This window comes from Perissodus microlepis, chromosome 2 (assembly GCF_051167445.1).
Source record: "Perissodus microlepis isolate ML-2025 ecotype Zambia chromosome 2, ASM5116744v1, whole genome shotgun sequence".
NCBI lineage: Eukaryota > Metazoa > Chordata > Actinopteri > Cichliformes > Cichlidae > Perissodus > Perissodus microlepis.
In genome coordinates, this window is record NC_140462.1 from 12,564,127 (window position 1) to 12,583,404 (window position 19,278).

The 19,278-nt window shown below is 40.8% G+C and overlaps 1 protein-coding gene across 4 annotated transcripts in view; it reads right to left on the minus strand.

Annotated features, from left to right (window-relative positions):
• Positions 1-19,278, minus strand: part of kcnip1a (Kv channel interacting protein 1 a) — a 57,101-nt gene that overhangs the window by 10,790 nt on the left and 27,033 nt on the right. The window contains exon 1 of one of the 4 annotated variants that reach the window (XM_084947436.1): positions 19,135-19,227. The exons of 2 other annotated variants lie outside the window; for them this stretch is intronic. Coding sequence is in view for 1 of the 2 variants with exons in the window: in XM_084947420.1 (XP_084803546.1) it covers positions 7,619-7,676 (58 nt within the window). In the remaining variant the exon portion in view is untranslated. Of the gene's footprint in view, positions 1-7,618; positions 7,930-19,134; positions 19,228-19,278 lie in introns of those variants that run through there. One more of the 4 variants, XM_084947420.1, reaches the window with a different exon arrangement.

Genomic DNA, 19,278 nt, shown 5'->3' on the forward strand with positions numbered 1-19,278 from the left:
TGATGGCTATAGTATGTAAACTGTTCTCGCTCTGCTCCTCTCTATCCATTCTGATTATTTTCTTCTTTTCTTTGGACTCGCTGTTTATCCCGAAGCTTTCTGTCTTCAACTTTTCCCGTACTTCCTTAGCCCCTTCTGGTTTTTATTCCTTAAGATGCTTAACTTTGCACAATAAGGAAAAAATGAACTCCAAACTTTCAAACACTGGTGGTGGTTTTTCACTACAATTCTAAACAAAGCTGGCTTTTAAACTCTCTTTCCTGCTCTCTCTCTCGTGATTATAAACTTTCCATCTATCTTGCTTCCTCCCACAGTGAAATCAGCACTCACCTGCCTCTCTCTGTCTCTGTCTTTTTATCCCCCCTTCTCTCTCCTCCCTGGGGCATCTTCCTCTCTTATCCTGACCTTCGCTCTATCCCACACACCCTCTCTCTCCCCACAGAGCCCCACTCCCCCCTGTATTACAGTCGGTGTCCTTCACTCGTTGGGGCTTTACAGTGAGCACACTGTAACAATGATAAACTCACCTTACACTGTACCGCCATATGTGTTTGTTTTGAGACTGTGTACAAGTTCATGAACAGATCAGGACTTGATTAATGGCTCCCATTAAGACACACAGTCAGCTTCAAACAACAGACGGCCTAATTCACCACAAAGTGACTTTTCTAAACATACCTTTCATATACCGTACTCTATAATATAAACAGCACTTTGTATAAATCAGTACCTATGAATACACGCACTGAGAGAACATCTATTCTAATTTGCCCTGTGGGCTTTATAAAAATTGCAGCAAGCCTGAATAACAAGAGTATTGGGAACTATAAGAACTGCTATAACCTTTGTGGATCAGCAGGGGGTAGCAAAACCTAACACAGAGAACGGTACCATGATTGCTAAAAATGTGATGCACATTTTAATGTTTAGCTTTCTCATAGAATATCAGTGCAGTGACCAATTTGATAAGCTGAACAAAGATTTTTGCTCAAATGCGATTCATTGTAATGCATCCACACAATCAAAATCACAGTGAAATAAAGACTAAATTGTAAATTCTGTGCACTTAACAAGATGGCACTCATTTAAAGTCTTTATGTGTATGCAAAGAGAAGCTTCACTAGCCAACTGAGCTGAAGTACAGCCCCTGACTTGCAGACTGCAGGGGGCTCTGCCGTATCAAGAGGTTTCCCACAGAGTTGTCGATTGCAGGTTTGCTTTATTTACTGTTGTGAAATTACAGTAGCAGTGCTGGGGAAAATTTAGCGGCAAGAGTAGAATTTAATCCAATTTGTCAGACATTTGCTCATTAGTATAAATGATTAAGTGTAGTTTAAGTTGTGTTCATTAGCTGTCTTCACTGGGATTTTCTGTTGGGATATTATACACAGGTACAGCGAAAGAACAAACACCCTGCAACACATGTTACACACCAATTCACAGGTACACTCGGACAGAATAACAAGCTGACACCAGATTATTAGTGGAAAGTTGAGAAGGCGTTTATTTTATAGCAGACAGAATACTAAACAGATTTGAATCTGCTGCAGGTCCTTTCCCCCGCCCTTTAAGCCAAGTTTCTTTGCGTACAGAAGGTTTTGAACAGTGACCAGATTTAGAATATCTCCTCTCTGTGGCACCGCGCAGATCCAAGAGCATAGAAGAAAAACCTCAGAACAAAATGGACAAACAGAGCAGTCTATAGCTTGACTCACAGGGACTACTAATAGTACACTGACCTCATTATTCTAAATTTTTGCCATGATTATAACAGCATAAATATGACAGAGGATAAAGAAATGCATAAAGGGTCTACTTTAAAGGTATAGTGTGTAAAATATTACCACTAGATGTCAGTAGATTGTAGCAAACTGAAATCTGTTTTCTCATTTGTAGTGAGTGTAGGCTTTTATTCCGCTGTTTACCTCAGCTGTCAATACGTCTATTTATCTGCAGGAGGCTATAAAAACTTTGAAAGGGGTCGACGAGTCAGTAAAACTCAGTTCTTCTCAATGACAGCGATGCTGAGGTGAGTTTTTGAGGATATTGTGAAGTTTTCTGTCAGTAAGCACTGTTGTATTTGGTGTTAGCTGCAGTTAGCCTATATTAGCCCCTGTTAGCTGCTGTTTGCTGGCATTAGTGAAACTTTCTTTGAAGTGGCTATAACAGTGTTGGACTTTAAGTGAATAAACTCTCATACAATGTGAGGAAGTAATCAAACTGTTTATCAGAAGGAAAGTGTGATTTTTAGGACACTAGAACCCAACATTAGCTGGCATTATTTTAGCTTATAAGGAGCTGTTTTTGATATTTAGCTTGCTTGTTATCAGAGAGGGTGAAATGTCTAATCTGCTGACAATAAATAATTGCATCAATACTGGGAATGAATAAGCATGTTTATGAATGTTTTTGGGTGTTACCGTAATGAATTCAGTTGAGGAAATGAGGCTTGAGGAGAGGAGGAAGATGATGAAGTGGAAATGAGGGAGGAAACAGAAGTGGAAGAGGAAGAGAATGACATAGTGAGAACGAGCTGATGAAAATATGCATTTACAAATACTAAATGGCCACATATAGCTTGAAAGAGCTATTTAGAGTTTTTTTTAGAGTTATTTATGAGCTTTCACAAACTAGTGTCCTCTCCTGCATATGTTTGATGGCTTAATTCTACATCTAAGTCTATGAAAATATATCAGTTTATTGCTAGATGAGATTGGTAGATACCTTTAACACACTATCGTCTAACACTTCACTGAGTGAAGCTGTCATAGGACAGGTATCAATCCATCACAGGGCTTCATATGATATATTAAGTGAAATAATACTTTTGCATGGACAACCTACCATCAATCCTTTGAAGCCTATAACTTCAACAATAACTGAGTTTACTAACAAACAGCTAACAGTTTCCATTTGGCATATGCTCACCATCTTTGTTTACGCTCACGTGCACACACCCACACACAGTTGGCAAGCTCCGCGCAGGCTGTTAGGAGTTTTTACTGATGCGCGAGAGGATGGCGACAGTGTGGAAAAAACAAAGACAGAGCAGCCTTGTACAAAGGTATTTTCTAATTCTACTAACTACAACTGTTCAATTTGGCACGCATTTCTATTTGGGAATACAAAAAAATACAGCACTTTAACAATCCTGTCATTTTCATAAAAATCTGCCTAAATCAGTAAATATGATATATTTTTTTTAATGTTTCTCAGAGAGAAAAACAGTTTAATACATTTAAGGAAGCAGGGGACTAATAGATTTTGAAGCAAAGAGGAACACGCTTCAAAAACAAAGTAACACACACAGACTTGCTAATTTAATACTAATTCTACTCTACTGTAGCTAATCCTCTTCATCCAAGCAGTGATTTATAAGGTACAGAGAAAATGAATGTGCTCAGTGAGAATCTCACAATCGAAAACATTTTGGACACATCAATACACAGTCACAACATGTACTGAATTACAAAGCTATTATTGATTAGTTTTGAAGCATTACAAAACAATAAAATAGATAGTGCTACGCTGTGTTGAGCACACTGAATATTTGAAGTAATTGCTACAGTGTTCTTGTTTGGTTCCCGATCAAAGGAAAACACTGAGCTTGAGCATTATGCTGCTCCAGTAAAACAGAAAATGAATTACTAGAAATAGACTGTGTACACGAGCCTGTGTGATCTTCTTCCTTGGTTAGCAGTTAAGATATCCAAGGTTACTTTTAAGTTCATTTCGCAATGTAAATTCATTATAACATGTCTACAGATGTAAACTAACATTGAATTTAGGAGATATCACCCAGTTCTACATATCTAATCCCAACTCATTGTCTTTACTCTACATAGAGTTCAAAACCTCATTGTGAGCCTTTGGGGGATTATTATCAAATGTAAAAGAAGTCTTCTGATTCAGGAAACCTCTTTTTAAACACATGAAAGTGCGTAGTGGTGGAATCTATCTGGTCATATAACTTCTGTAAAGTTTTCATTGAACAGGTGAGGTCTAGAAACCTACATCATCCGTGTTCCACAACAAAATCTGCAAACTTAGCAGATAAAGAAAGCCTAAATAAACCCAACCTAGAAAGCAACCTCGAGAACTTCACTTCCATCTGCTGCATAACCTATTATAAACCGTGGTGTCTGACAGTGACCAACAGCCTGAGCCCATTTCTTTCAGAGCTTGTTCAGAGTGTTAAGCGGTGGCCTGAGCTGCCAGCAAAGAAAGACTACCTGTCACTCTCCCCAACAAGCACTCTAACACAAAAAAGCCCCTCTTACGTCTGTACACACCCTCTTCCTAAAGCCCATGAAGAGGATTTAATTCCTAACTTTGTCCTGACCACTCCTGCCTCTGGTATTTAATGCTGCGCTAATTTCTTCTGCATCTCTTCCTTTCTTCTGTTTCCCACTGATTCCTTCTTTCTCCTCCATTTCTTATCTCCCTCCCTCTGCCAAACTCTCTTCTCAGTCCACCACTCTATTTATGCCATGCTCTCTCTTTCTTCTTAGTACCGTGTCCTGTAATCCTTGCCAGAAAGTATCTAATTTGCATAATCTGAATTAGCCTAATCTGTCATCCTGGCCAGCTAAAGAGGAGTTTCTCTTACCGGCCTCTGCATGGTGGAGGGTGCTTTCCAAGAAAGAGGAAACTTAAATAGCTGCAAGCAACAGTATAAACCCCGGAAAAGCTCAATATATAATCATGTTTCATGCAGTGAATTTGAGCCCTCATTCTGAAACATATTGTTTTCCATAGTCAATATTCAAGTCATGGGACATAAGGCCAATCCTTTACTGGCTTTTCAGTGCTTCACTGAAGGTCCAGTGACTTGTTATGGTTGGGGACACACACATAAACACAGAAAAATAAATTTATCCAGTCACGTGGGCTAAAAACAAGGCAGAAGTCCAGAGTTATTGACGAACAAAGCATTTAAGCACCCGTGTGTGTAAAACAACAAACACTCACACACATCACTGCTTGGATACTGACCTTCAGCCTGCTGAAGGAGGACTGTTTGGATTGCTAAAGTATGTTCAAACAAACACAGGAAAGTGTGTCACTTTTTTTTTTTTGGCTACTGTTGATTATGTTTGGGAAGAGGGAGTTATAAATACGGCTCATTTAGACACACATAGCAGCACGCCAGTATTGATTTTTGAGTAAACATATGTCTAGACTCCGAATCTGCAGAACACACAAACACATACACGCACACACACAGGCAGAGACACACTGCTGGATGCCAAGAGGATGAGGATGATGAGATGACTTAATAAGCACTCACACCAGCTAATGGGAGTGTGGGTGATGCAGAGAGGGAGCAAATGAGAGAAAGAACAGCAGCATAAAAGTGAGAGGGGAGGAAAGGAGCGGTATGGAGCAGATTATGATGGTGGTGGCGGCATGTGAGAGTGTGGTGGGGAAAAATTAGAAGAAAGTAAGATGAAGAGGGACAAATGTGGGAGGGAGAAATGGGGGAAACAACTACGAGTAGAAAAAGCAGTGGGAGGATGTGAAACTGAAAAAAACAATAAGAGGAAGAGGTTCAGGGGCTGGTAGGGATGAAGCAACTAGCAAAACAAAAGAAAGACAAGAGGGAGAGAGAGATTGACAGAAAATAAAGGGATAGAGGGAGATTGAGACAACATTGCTGCAGGGAGTAAGTAAGGGAGGCAGTGAAAATGGAAAATTCACCAGGGAGTGGAAAAAAAATGCCAGGTGAAAATTCTTCTGGAGAGATGAGTTGTCAGAGGCCACCGCAACAGATGAGGAGGAAAACAGGAGCGAGCCTGCCAGACAAAACCATGCAGACAAGACAGTAGGAGAAAACTCCCACCAGAAAGAGCCTGTCAGAAAAAGGAAGAAAAAACAACTTGGCAGAAAATAAAGGAAGTTGAGAGAACAACACGCAGCCTTGATGGAAACAGACAGTCCAGACAGGCATGTAAATATTCAAGCAGGTGCAGGACACGAACGCGGCGAGGGTATTTTCTGTCATGACACAGGAGTGATGAGCTCATGCCCAGAAGATCAATCATGTAGAAATTTAATCTCACAACATTACAGCCATGCACTGTCCCCCATTTTCAGTGTTGCTGTCAGCGTTGTGAGGATAAGTTATCTGCAACACCACAGAAAGAAACGGGCGCCTGCATACATACAAGCCCCGCCGCACTAATCCCGCATAAAGCTAACATGTCAGAGCAGGAGAAAGATGCTGAAGTAACAACAGCTGAATTACAAACAATTCTCCCCCCCTCCAACCCCAAATAGCTTCACAGCTCCACATCCCATTCTTTTTTATCTCTTCGCTGGGTATTTGTGGAGGTAAAAAGACTTGTTTTCATTTGCAGCAAGAGTCAGATTTCATGCGTTTCCACAACTTAAGTGCATCCACAACCACCTCATTTTTCAAAATAGCAACAAATTTACGCCTGGCTTTTTTTTGGGGTTTGAACACCCTTAGGGAAAAGTGTTTGTTTGAGCTAGTGGTGGAGTGGAAGAGCTTATTCAAAAGATGAAGCCAGCCATATGCACTGATTTGGAAAAGGTCCTGCTTGGACAGAAAACTGATAACAGTCTGTCTCGACAAATAAGTTTAAATGACTATTAATAGGGGGTAGGGTAGGGGATTTTTTTTTCCCGTCTGGCACTGATCTCCTGCTCACTGTGCCCATTCATTGTAGTAGCCACATTAGATTTGTAAGACTTACATAAATGAGGTTTACAGGATTTCTTTTTTAGAATGAGTAACGAGGGAGTAAAACATTTCTTACAGGCAACAGGTTTTCATACATCCCGCTTCTCGCTTCATCTGCAAATTTGCATCTCTCACTATCTGAGTGTCTTTCACGTGGCCTTGACTTACTTAGGAAAACCCCAATCTCATCAAAAAAAAAACAAAAAAACCCAAACCCCACCCCACACACCCAAAACCCCACATCTTTTGTTGCCATGGTTACGGTGCTTCCAAGGTAACAGCAAGACAGAAAAGCAGTGTGTGAGCAGAGTGACAAATACCTTCGACATGTGTGTGTTTACCAGCGTCGAGGCTCGCGTCTGAGCATGCAGCCAGACAGACAGACAGAGCAGCACGCGTGCGCACGCACAGACCAAAAAAAAGAGAAAGAAAAAAAAAAAGAGCCAGCTCTTAGATTCCTCCCTCGGTTTGCTGTGTCAAAAAAAAGATAAGCTCAACAACAATCATCTGGGTGCACAGACGCTGCCTGGCTGAAAGTTTGTTGTAGAATAAACAGATTCACTTTTTTGTTTCCACTGGGAACACCTGTTGGTCTCTACATTTCTTCCTTTCTCTCTCTCGACAAACCATCTGCTCCCCTTCTTTCACTGCATCTTAACTGAAATACCGTCAGTTATTAATCTTCGCTCTGCAGCTTTCGTACCTGCGCTGTATACATTGTGCCGGAGTGAGCGTGTGTGTGAAAGCCACAACGACAACACACTGTTAAAAGTTTCACCGCCCGTATGCGTGCATCCATGCGCGTGTGCCGATTAGAAAAAGAGAGAAAAAAAACCCCACATTATGTTTGTGTGTTTTGTGTGTGTGAGTATGTCTATGCGTGCGTTCATGTTTGTGTGTGTATTCCCTCACCCCTGGATGGCCTCCTCTGCTTGGTCTGCATGGTCAACGTGCCCACCACAGCCCCCATGTTTGCCGCCGTCGTTGTGGAAACAAGTGCGTCTGTGTGTTGAAGTCTGTGTCTCTTCGTCACGTGTTTCAGCGGCTAGAACGCACACGCACGCACTCCCTCGCCCTCTTTCCTCCTCTCATCCTCTCCTCCTCTCTCTCCACCTCCTCTCTCAATGGCTGCTCTAGGCAGAAACCCTCCTTCCATCATCCCCTCTTTCATCCTTTCACACTCCATCTCGTGGCGCTCCTCCTCTCTTTCTCTCTCTCACTCTCGCCCCCTTTCTCTCCAAACTCCTTCACTCCCTCCCTCCCCTCCCTCCTTCCCTCCCTGCTCCTTGTTTTTCATTAGGGGCTGTAGTTGCCCTCCCTCTTTCCATTTCTCTCCCTCCCTCTCTCTCCATCTATCACCCTCCCACCCTCACAGCGAGGCAAGAGCCCGAGAGGAGCATCAGTGATTCAGTATGAAATCACCAGGATGTTGATTCACTAAATTATAAATTAATATTAGTACACCCATTGATTTGTCGATGATAACGCCGTATGAATCACTCTGACCAAAACAACAAACATGCCCTGTTACATCCGCACACCTAAAAGCATCTGTTTCCTTCTAAAGGAGAACAAATATGCAAATAGATACTTGCTCAAACACTGACTGGAGAGGTAAATATGAATCACGGAGCGAAGGGGAAACACGTGAATGTGACGGGAATTACGAACAGCCCTGAGCTTTGCTTCCTCAGCATTGCGATTTGTTCACGAAAAGGCCACTTTAGTCCATCAGCACCTCCGCTGACTTCATCCATCGCTCTTGTTAATCCATCCTTACCCACGAGCAGGATGGATAAAGGGATGGAGAGTGAGTGGATGAGTGAGGGAGCGTGTGTGTGGTGGCAGATTGGCTTCACGGGTCAGGAGAAACAGCTGAAAGTCAAGGATGTGAGAAAAGAGAGAGATTAAAGTGAGAGGAGGCAAAGGATGAGAAGAGTGAGATATTTAATATGGCTCTAATAGAGGGATCAAGACGAGTGTCAGATAATATTGCAGGAGTGTGTGCTATTCCCTTTAAGAGCTGCACACACAAAGATGAAATCACATTTTAATTACAGACTAATCGATACAAACAAAGTAGACCACTCTAAGTGAGGGAAGTGTGAGAAGAACAGGAAATCAGTCACAGATGACAAACCAAATGTGCTGCACATGAAAGACTGAAGACTGTAAGCAGAAACGCCACTTTATGAAAATACTCAGTTATAAGTAAAATTCCAAAGAGTAAAAATAATTATGTACAGTTTTAAAGTGAAATCTTATTTACACTTTTTTATGGTCCTCGGTCTGTGACCCAGCATTTTGAGTTTAGAAGTTTCACTTTAGTTCTTTGATGTTTGACTCTTAGTTTGTGGTATTTTGGCGTTTCGTGGTATAGTCCGTTGGTGTTTCTTTTTTTACTTTCTCAGGCGAGTGGTTAGAGTTTTTTTGGATTCTATTCTTGTTTTAGTTTATTTCACATTCCCTGTGTTTTCTGTGTCTCGTGTTAAGTTTTACCTCCCAGTGTCTCCTCATCAGATTTAGTTCAGCTGTATGTTTCTCCTCAGGTGTCTCCACTCTACCTCAGTTTGTTTGTGTTCTTTGTTGTATATTCCATCATGCTGTGTGCTCCCTTGGTCTGTGCTTCCCTGTGACTCAGAGGATTTGCTTTCCTGGCGCGAGCCCTGCCTCGTTTTTGTAATTTGTTTGAAAGGCTTCAGAATTAAAGCTGTTTTTTGAGTTTCTTGTCTTGCGAGTCCTGCATTTGGATCCACCGACAAAGTCCCATCCAAAATGCCATAGTCACTCCATGGCTACTTTAAACCTGAAGTCTACAACTTTCTGCCAGGTGGTGTTGTGCTGGACTGCACTGCATTCATTAATGTGAAAACATTTTTTTTTTCTCTTAAACTTGTGTCCTTAATGTGCATATCTTTTGTTTCAGCCTACACAATTTACCATACATAAGGGATCTTTACACAATATCAGTTGATAGACTGGTCAAAGAGTAATCCGCCTCTCGCCCAGTGTAAGGTTGGATAGCGTCTAACTCCACTGTGTAATCAGATTGAATCAAATTAGACAAACAGTTCAGAAAATACTTGAATGGATGGTTATTAAGCATCATGAGAAAGAGTAACTGTAAATTTTTGTCCCAGCTCAATCAGCAACTCATCTGTGGAACTGCAGAGGAGGAGGTGAACAGTTTTATGTCCCAAGGAATCAATAATCTGTCACTATTATCACCCATCTTCGCTGTGATCAAGATCCCTCACAAACAGATGTGCTTCTTAAGGAAACTTCGGAAGTCTTTTGCAGAACTTTTTTGTAGAACAGCTATAGAAAGCATCCTCACTAGAAACATCACACCCACCCCATCCCAGCCTGTTCACCCTACAGGCCATCTGGCAAGTGAGACAGAAGTTTTGTTATGCAACCGCGTTATATAATGATAATTAAAATGGATATTAAACTGGTGACATCAATCAATAAAATAGCCAGTTATCATACCTGTCAAATGACTGTAGAGAGCAGAGGCTGCGAATCCTACATACAGCTCATACAGCTCATACAGCTCTCGCGTAATCGTCCCTGTGCTTGTTGATGGCAAGAAATACAGAAATGAAGCTTCCACTAGGGCACGACATGTAAAAATTGCACTATTAGCTGGTTATGGTTTTCTTCTTCGTCTTCTTTGTCGATAAAAAATTTTTTTCCTCTCTCACTACATGGGGGGAAAAATATTGTTTAGTAGAGATGCAGCTGTTTCCACAAATGTTTTTTTAGTAAACGATTTGGGAAAATAGTCACAGTGTCCTTTTATATCAAGCCAGCAGTCCGTAGTACTAATGCCTCCGCAAATGTGGCAGCAGCTTCAAAAATGGGGCACTTTTTTGCCTGCCGATGGTGAATAATGAACAAAGTGAGACTGTTAGGAAGCCATATGGGCAGATTTAGCAGAAAAGATTTAGTTTGGTGAGCAAAGGAAACTGCAATCTGCTTTTGTAAAAATGTGCTCATGAATGCGCTGATGCATTTTTTTTTTCTTCACAACAGCTAGAAAGACAGAATGGACAGCAGTGGGGTGTAATGCTTTCACCCTGCCTACACACACATGGAAACACACATATGGTTACTCACACAAAGAGGCACACATATACACACACATACATTTTGCACATGCATCAAGCATGGGCAGAAAGACTGTCTGATCATAGGATGAGGTCTCTGTGGATGCTAGTGGCATCCAAATGACATGCAGTCGGCACAGTAGAGCATAATCATTTCCTGCCACACACACACACACACACAAACTGCTCTTCCGCTTTGCTTGCCCTGCTATATAACTGACTGCCTGAATTGTGCCTATAGGATTTTACAGGCTATCAGAGTTATTCCCTTCTATCTTCACTGCAGCCTACTTCTTCTTTAGCCTTAAAATATGTCTATCCATCTCTCGACACCTCCTTTTCTATGAATTTGTCTTCCGGCGCACAGCCCTCGCCAGTACACCTATATCTTGCCATCTCTCCCCATAAATCTCTGCGCTTGTATCAGCCTAGTGTTTCTGTCATTTCAAACAGTGTTCCCAGCTTGTTCCAATCTCAAATCTCCATCCCTCCCTATCTCCCCGCGGTCTCTGACAGGCCTGTTTCCACACGTTGACAGAAATGTTTCTCCATCTAGTAATCATTTCAAAGTCTGTCTGTAGAGCAGAGAGAAAGGAGTGAAAGGTTGGAGTGTGTGTGATTGTTTTTATGCTTGTGTGTATAATATTGGTACAGAACTGCCTGGTGTTTCCCTGCAGGCATGTGAGTGAATGGCTGCAGACTGTTTTACAAGACCCCTGTCAGACTTTAAAGGAAAGATGATATGAGACAGAAGCGAGGAGAGAACAGCAAGAGCAGGAAGAGGTGTATAAGATATATATATATATATATATATATATATATATATATGTGACTCTTTTAAAACTGCATGTAAGGAGGAAGGAAAAAGCAGCAGAATTACAGATGGAAGCATATTTGGCAATAAAGGATGAAGAAGGAAAAAAAATCAGGAGGAAGAAGCATACCAGAAGAGCTTCCAGCGGGAGATTAGAGTGCGATGCAGAGAGAGAATGAAAGAGTAAGAAGTGGGTAACAAGAGCCAGGAGAGTGGGCGAGTGGTATTGCAACAAAGAAAAGGCAGAGGAGAGCAAGTGGGACATGCAAACATCACATTTCCAGAGATGAGGATGGTGGAACAAAAGAAATTAGGGAAAAAACCGGGGGAGGGAAAATAAAACTCTGAAGATTTTGATTAAGATTCAAATGCTTTTGGAAGCTTTAGAAAATCAAGTGAATAAAGTCAAATCTGCACATTCAGACCCACCTCAGTGCTAACTTGCAGTGGGAAAAAAACCCCCATAAAAACACCTGCTTCTCCACATGAAGGATTCATCCCAAGAGTTATAGATTATGAATCAATCACGGCAAACAAAGCTTTGGCAATTACTCATCAGGGGCTTTGAACAGGGGACATGTCTATTAAGAAAAATCAATACTAATATCTATCGCTGTTGAAATGACTTCTCACACAGACGCTTCCCTGTATCTTTATTAGCAAATGCATCCTGAGCCTCTTACAGGCGCCCATCAAGGAATGAAAAAAAGGGAATAATTAAAGGAGGCTCTGCGATTGATCTGTTTTTATCAAGGGAGAGGGGTAAAAGCAAGAAAAACAAGAGGGATGGAGGATGGTATGCAAACAAATGGAAAGCAAGGAGGAAGGATAGATATTAAAGAGAAGTAAAGCACAAAAGAGTGAGACAAAGCCGAAGATAAAGTGTGAATGTGGCAGATGTTTAAAGAAGATTCAATGAAGAGAGGGAGAGAGAAAAGTGAGCAGAGGAAGTAGCTTAGTTGAGCTAAGTTGTTATTCTTACAGCTAACTGGACTGACGTGGGATGTGAGCTCTTTGTAAACATGGCAAAGGAAGCAGGAATAGGAAGATATTCGTATTTGACATTGAGATGTTAGACGAGATTTTTTAACCTTCAGTGAAAAAAAAAACAAGATTTGAGGTCAGTCTGGATGTGCAGCTAAAGCTTACAGCGTTTCATTGATTAAAATAGATGACGGTCCATTAAGTGATTGATAGTTAATAGGGAAAGTACTCAATTTTAAACATGGTAGCTTGTGTTTATTTCTTGCCATCCTGAGTATATATGAAGAATATGTATCAAATGCATGACAGCTGTGACTCACTAACCCGATTAGTATAAGGTCACTCTCAGGTACTTGCAGTCAGGGCATCCTGTCAGAAAGGATTTCATTTTACTTTACTTGCAGTTTGGTTATGTTTAGGCAAAAACAGGAGCAGCGTGACAGAAACGGTAGATACAGGCACGGATGAGAATGTCAGTGATTGTAACGATGTCCACCATACAGGGAGTGCAGAATTATTAGGCAAATGAGTATTTTGTCCACACCATCCTCTGCATGCATGTTGTCTTACTCCAAAAGCCTACTACCAATTAAGCATATTAGGTGATGTGCATCTCTGTAATGAGAAGGGGTGTGGTCTAATGACATCAACACCGTATATCAGGTGTGCATAATTATTAGGCAACGTCCTTTCCTTGGGCAAAATGGGTCAAAAGAAGGACTTGACAGGCTCAGAAAAGTCAAAAATAGTGAGATATCTTGCAGAGGGATGCAGCAATCTCAAAATTGCAAAGCTTCTGAAGCGTGATCATCGAACAATCAAGCGTTTCATTCAAAATAGTCAACAGGGTCGCAAGAAGCGTGTGGAAAAACCAAGGCGCAAAATAACTGCCCATGAACTGAGAAAAGTCAAGCGTGCAGTTGCCAAGATGCCACTTGCCACCAGTTTGGCCATATTTCAGAGCTGCAACATCACTGGAGTGCCCAAAAGCACAAGGTGTGCAATACTCAGAAACATGGCCAAGGTAAGAAAGGCTGAAAGACGACCACCACTGAACAAGACACACAAGCTGAAACGTCAAGACTGGGCCAAGAAATATCTCAAGACTGATTTTTCTAAGGTTTTATGGACTGATGAAATGAGAGTGAGTCTTGATGGGCCACATGGATGGGCCCGTGGCTGGATTGGTAAAGGGCAGAGAGCTCCAGTCCGACTCAGACGCCAGCAAGGTGGAGGTGGAGTACTGGTTTGGGCTGGTATCATCAAAGATGAGCTTGTGGGGCCTTTTCCGGTTGAGGATGGAGTCAAGCTCAACTCCCAGTCCTACTGCCAGTTTCTGGAAGACACCTTCTTCAAGCAGTGGTACAGGAAGAAGTCTGCATCCTTCAAGAAAAACATGATTTTCATGCAGGACAATGCTCCATCACACGCGTCCAAGTACTCCACAGCGTGGCTGGCAAGAAAGGGTATAAAAGAAGAAAAACTAATGACATGGCCACCTTGTTCACCTGATCTGAACCCCATTGAGAACCTGTGGTCCATCATCAAATGTGAGATTTACAAGGAGGGAAAACAGTACACCTCTCTGAACAGTGTCTGGGAGGCTGTGGTTGCTGCTGCACGCAATGTTGATGGTGAACAGATCAAAACACTGACAGAATCCATGGATGGCAGGCTTTTGAGTGTCCTTGCAAAGAAAGGTGGCTATATTGGTCGCTGATTTGTTTTTGTTTTGTTTTTGAATGTCAGAAATGTATATTTGTGAATGTGGAGATGTTATATTTGTTTCATAGGTAAAAATAAATCATTGAAATGGGTATATATTTGTTTTTTGTTAAGTTGCCTAATAATTATGCACAGTAATAGTCACCTGCACACACAGATATCCCCCTAAAATAGCTAAAACTAAAAACAAACTAAAAACTACTTCCAAAAACATTCAGCTTTGATATTAATGAGTTTTGTGGGTTCATTGAGAACATGGTTGTTGTTCAATAATAAAATTATTCCTCAAAAATACAACTTGCCTAATAATTCTGCACTCGCTGTATATTGTTTTCCTTGCAGAGTTTATTTCATCTAATAGGTAATTGATTCTGTTCATCTTATCTTAGTCTTCGCTTCTCACTGCAGTGCAGCTCTTTATTTCTCAGGGGTCGCAAAACAAACTCTGAGACATGGGTTCACTTGGTGACAGGTGGTCTGTTTGTAGTCTGTTTTTTCTCAATTCTCTGCTGTTCCACTTAGAATGTACAAGAGATTTGTATTTATGTTATTTTAACCCTGAAACAGTTTCATAGTGCACTTCATAATATCTGCACCAATACAAAAACACTTTCTGTAGCGCTTGGTCTGAAACCGTATGTGTTAAATCTAATTTTGGATTCATTTGCCAAAAAGACGGAACACAAGGCGTTGCCTCTTTGCTCTTTATTTTTTACAAACTAGGCTCAGTGGACAGATTAAGTGCCTGTATTGCTACCAAGTGATGTCTGTTATCCACTGAAACCAGAGCAACTTTGATCTGAATATAAATTCACGTTCTTTTGGCATTAAATGCGACGTTGGCAACATTTGCTACTCTCACTATACGAGTGCCATTTCAGTTGTCATATTAATTTAGCTCAAGTGATGTGCATCGCTGCTGTCATATCTGTGCATACAGACTGAACCATATAGTCAGGACTAAGTAGCTATCTATATTCATCATCTCTATTTCTCTCATTGGCGCCGGTATTACAAAGGCCTGGAGGCAAGCACAAGGCTGAACGGTCTACAGAGATAAATTGCATGGAAAATATTGTTTATCTTTGAAGAACTATGCAAAGCATTTGCCTGCAAATATTATGCAAATGAATTATCCTTATATATACAGTGTGCTGATTTTTTTCTTATATAATATAATGCCTGAATGTGGGTTTAATTTGGAACACAGACAAAGAATCTTCAATTACGGTCACATTTTTTTAAAAAGTGGAAAGCATGTTTGCTGCGAATATCTGCACGGCACAAACTTGAATGTAAAGAAATATGGGAGCTGAGGTTCTACGGCAGTATCGCAATCGCATCATTGCGCCTATAAACAACACACAGATACACATGTGCTTTGGGCATGAGATTAAGCAGAAAGCTGTTTTCATGATGCCATGTGCCTAATAAAGCTCTTTTGCTGTCCTAATTGGCCCTTTTGGTCTACTTCTTTTGATGTCTGGGGATGAGAGAGAGAGGTGGAAACTATAAAGCCCATTAAAGATACAGAGATCCTCTCTTCTCAACTCTTTAGCCCTGCAGCAGATGGAAACGTTGAGCCAGACGCACTTGTTCTCCAGAAGACCCACATGCACAAACGCATTATATTTGCATGTATTCTACCGCCCCGAAACTAAAAGCCAACATGATTAGCAAAACTTCAAACAGCTGGAGTGATCTTAGAGTAGGACAAGGCTGTACTGTGCTCAGAAACTCAGAACACAAAGAGATGCGAGGGTTCGAGAGAGCGAAAGAGGAAGGAACCAAGAGATAAACAGCAAAGCTGGACGAAAAGCCATAGATCAAGAAGGGAACTGTGTTGCGAATACAAAGGGAAGACTTGAAGGGACCAACACATGAAAGACAAAATGAGAAGGTGAAATGACGTGAAAGTGTGCAAGACAAAGAGAGAGACAGGAAGAGAAAGAAAATTCACTTGACAAAGTGAGCGGGCATAGAGAACTGAAAGCAAAGGCAGAAACAAATGGAGCAAACAGGAACGGGAGATGAATCTGTTTGCAAGGTGCAGCTTTTGTAGTTTATAACCGCTGGGAAATATTTCATAGGAAAAGAGTAGTTTGTGTACAAGCAATGGATGAATGTCTTTTTTTCCCCAGGTGAAAAAAGACACATACAGATAAATGCCTTAACCCCAGTCTATGGCCATATGAGCCAGTGAGGGCAATGGCTAATAACTCAGCCTTCAAGCTTCCCTTGTGGAACAGCTATGACTTTATGTAGGCCACAGCATTAGTTTGACTTCATTTAGAAACCCACACTGAAAGCAAAAACACCCACTTTAGTTGTGTAGTTTAACAACTCGTTTTAATTCAGTTCAGTCAATTCATCACCCCAATATGTGCTGGAAAGGACTGTAAATGGACTGCTATTTATCTAGCTTTTTAAAACCAAAGTGCTTTACAGAGGGACTTTCATTCCCCATGCACAACACAGTCCTGGCCATGGGGAGCAAGCAAGCTTAATTTCTTTCTCAAGGGTACTTCAAAACAAACAGGAGGGGCTTGGGATCAAACCACCAACCCTGCAATTAATATCTAACCAGTTCTTCTTCTGGATACATGACTGCTGGAGAGCAATGAATTAATTATAGGCTACATTATCGAATGGGGCTTTCACTGCGCATCTCTAAGATAAATGCCAACATTAGTAACCCGTGTCCTCCTGAAAACAAACACAGTTTTGCGACTGGTTTTCCAAGTCAAAGGGTTTCGAGTCTCTTGTGCTTTGAGTCCTAAACTAATTTAATATTACAAATGTCATATTGAATTTTTAAAAATGTAATGGTGAGTATGTGTAGGAAATAATGTGAGTTTTGTGGGGTTTTGTCCACAGCATTATCTAAATGTGATCACTGGAGTTAACATCCGTTGTCACTTGCTGGCATGAACTGGATCCATCAAAAGTGGTAGAAAAATTTAGCTACAAGCAGCGATGAGGGAGCCGAGAAGTTAAGCAGGGTGCAGTCTGAAACAGACGAATTAAAACAGTCTGAAGCCAGAGTTTTGGCTCACAGAGATCATTTGCAAATGCACACAGCCATTTATTGTAAAGCTATGCATAGACATGCTAAAGGATAAAGGAAAAACCTAGCAGTCATTAGATTTTGATTAAATATAGTATAGCGTTGGCTAGGCTGTACCATTCTTCTGATCTCCCTTTGACGTCACTATACATTAGCAAGCACTTTTAGAAGGTCAATCTATCAAGCAAAAAAATAAGAGTGCCTTTTCTTGTTGCAGTGCTTTAATTACACCATATTTTTAAACAACCTCGGTGATCAATCTATGCACAAAGTCAGGCATCAATACATGAAACAGTTCCTGAGATGTGTTTGTTAACTTTGGCTCCTGATTTCAAATGGACCTAACAAACCAAAAATCCATGTGATAACATTTGTGGAGTTTGCACTGAAAAAAAAAAACATCTTTATCTATTTATTTATTTTTACTTATATGTAAACACCTACTAGGATAAGATTTCTTTTAATTCAGATGAAAACTAAGTGACATATTACTATATTATTATTTATTTAAGAAAAATTAAGTTAAAGCAGTGTGTGGGAAAACTGAGTACACCTATGCCTGTACACTGTTGACTGAACCAGAGCTTGTTTAACAACCTTTAGGAGCAATAACTTTTTTTTAAACAATTGTTTCTTATACGACTTTAACAGTCTCTCACATCATTTGAGAGACTGCCAAACATTTTCAATTTTTTCAGCCATTCTTTTGTAGATTTGCTAATAGTCATGTAGCATGACCCAATTTGGGCTAAGCCTTAGCTAATGGCCTTACACTTGACAAGGACTTCAACTCAGTGACTGCAAGGTGTGGCTGCAAAACAAGCCCAAATCATCAGCCCTCCAACACCGTGCTTGACAGCTAGTACGAGGTGTTTGTGCTGTCCTAAAGATATTGTTCCTGAAATCTTTTGGTTTGCTCAGAAGTAGCTTTGCAAATGTAGGCCATACTACTACGTATGTTTTTTTTGTTAGAGCGAAGAGGCTTTCTCCTGGCAACCCTTCCAAAGAAGGCATACTTATTCAGACTTTTTGCAATTGTACCATCATGAATTTTTGCATTTACCACTTTCAATTTCTCTGGATATTGCACAGTCTGACCTTGGGGTGAAATTGCTGGGATGTCTAGTTTGGAAAGACTAGCACCTAGGGATGGAAATTGATAAGAACATAGCGATTACGATTCCATTATCAATATCACTTATTGATTCGATTCCTTATCAATTCTCACCAGCTTCGCTCTGAGAGTCACCACCATGACCATCACCATCTGGTCAGATGTTTGCGCCTGTTGGAGGTATTTCCCCTCTTTGTTGTGATCAGTCTTAGGGTCATTACTCAAAAAAGTAATTATTATACAGGACACTTTTGTTTTTAAGTGGGGCGTAACAGTAATGCATTCGATTTTTTAATTACTCCTTCTACTACTCGTTACAATACTTTCATGTCACTCTGTAAAATGACCTGAAATGCGTTGTCTCACAATTACAGTTTCACAATATAAAGCTCTGGCTAATGTCTTACACACCAACACAAATCCCTGTCCTAACGAGGACACACATATAATCTTCATCTTAGTATTACACAAAGCCTCTCAATAGAACAAAAAGTTAACAGCACAAAGAAAAGATGAAAACCAGCATGAGGAGACTTTTAAGTGATCGTCATAGTGATTCTATTAAAGAAAGATAGAAACCGGCTGGAGTCTGACTGCTCATCAGTTTGTTACCTGTTGAAGTTCAGGGTCTGGCTGCTGGGCTGGGGTCGGCATTCACTCAGCTTTCACTCTGGTTTCTTGACTAGCTTAGCGTTAGCATGCTATCTGTGCAGATGCTTGCAAAGAGCAAAGTTGCGTTAGCAGCATAATGAAGCT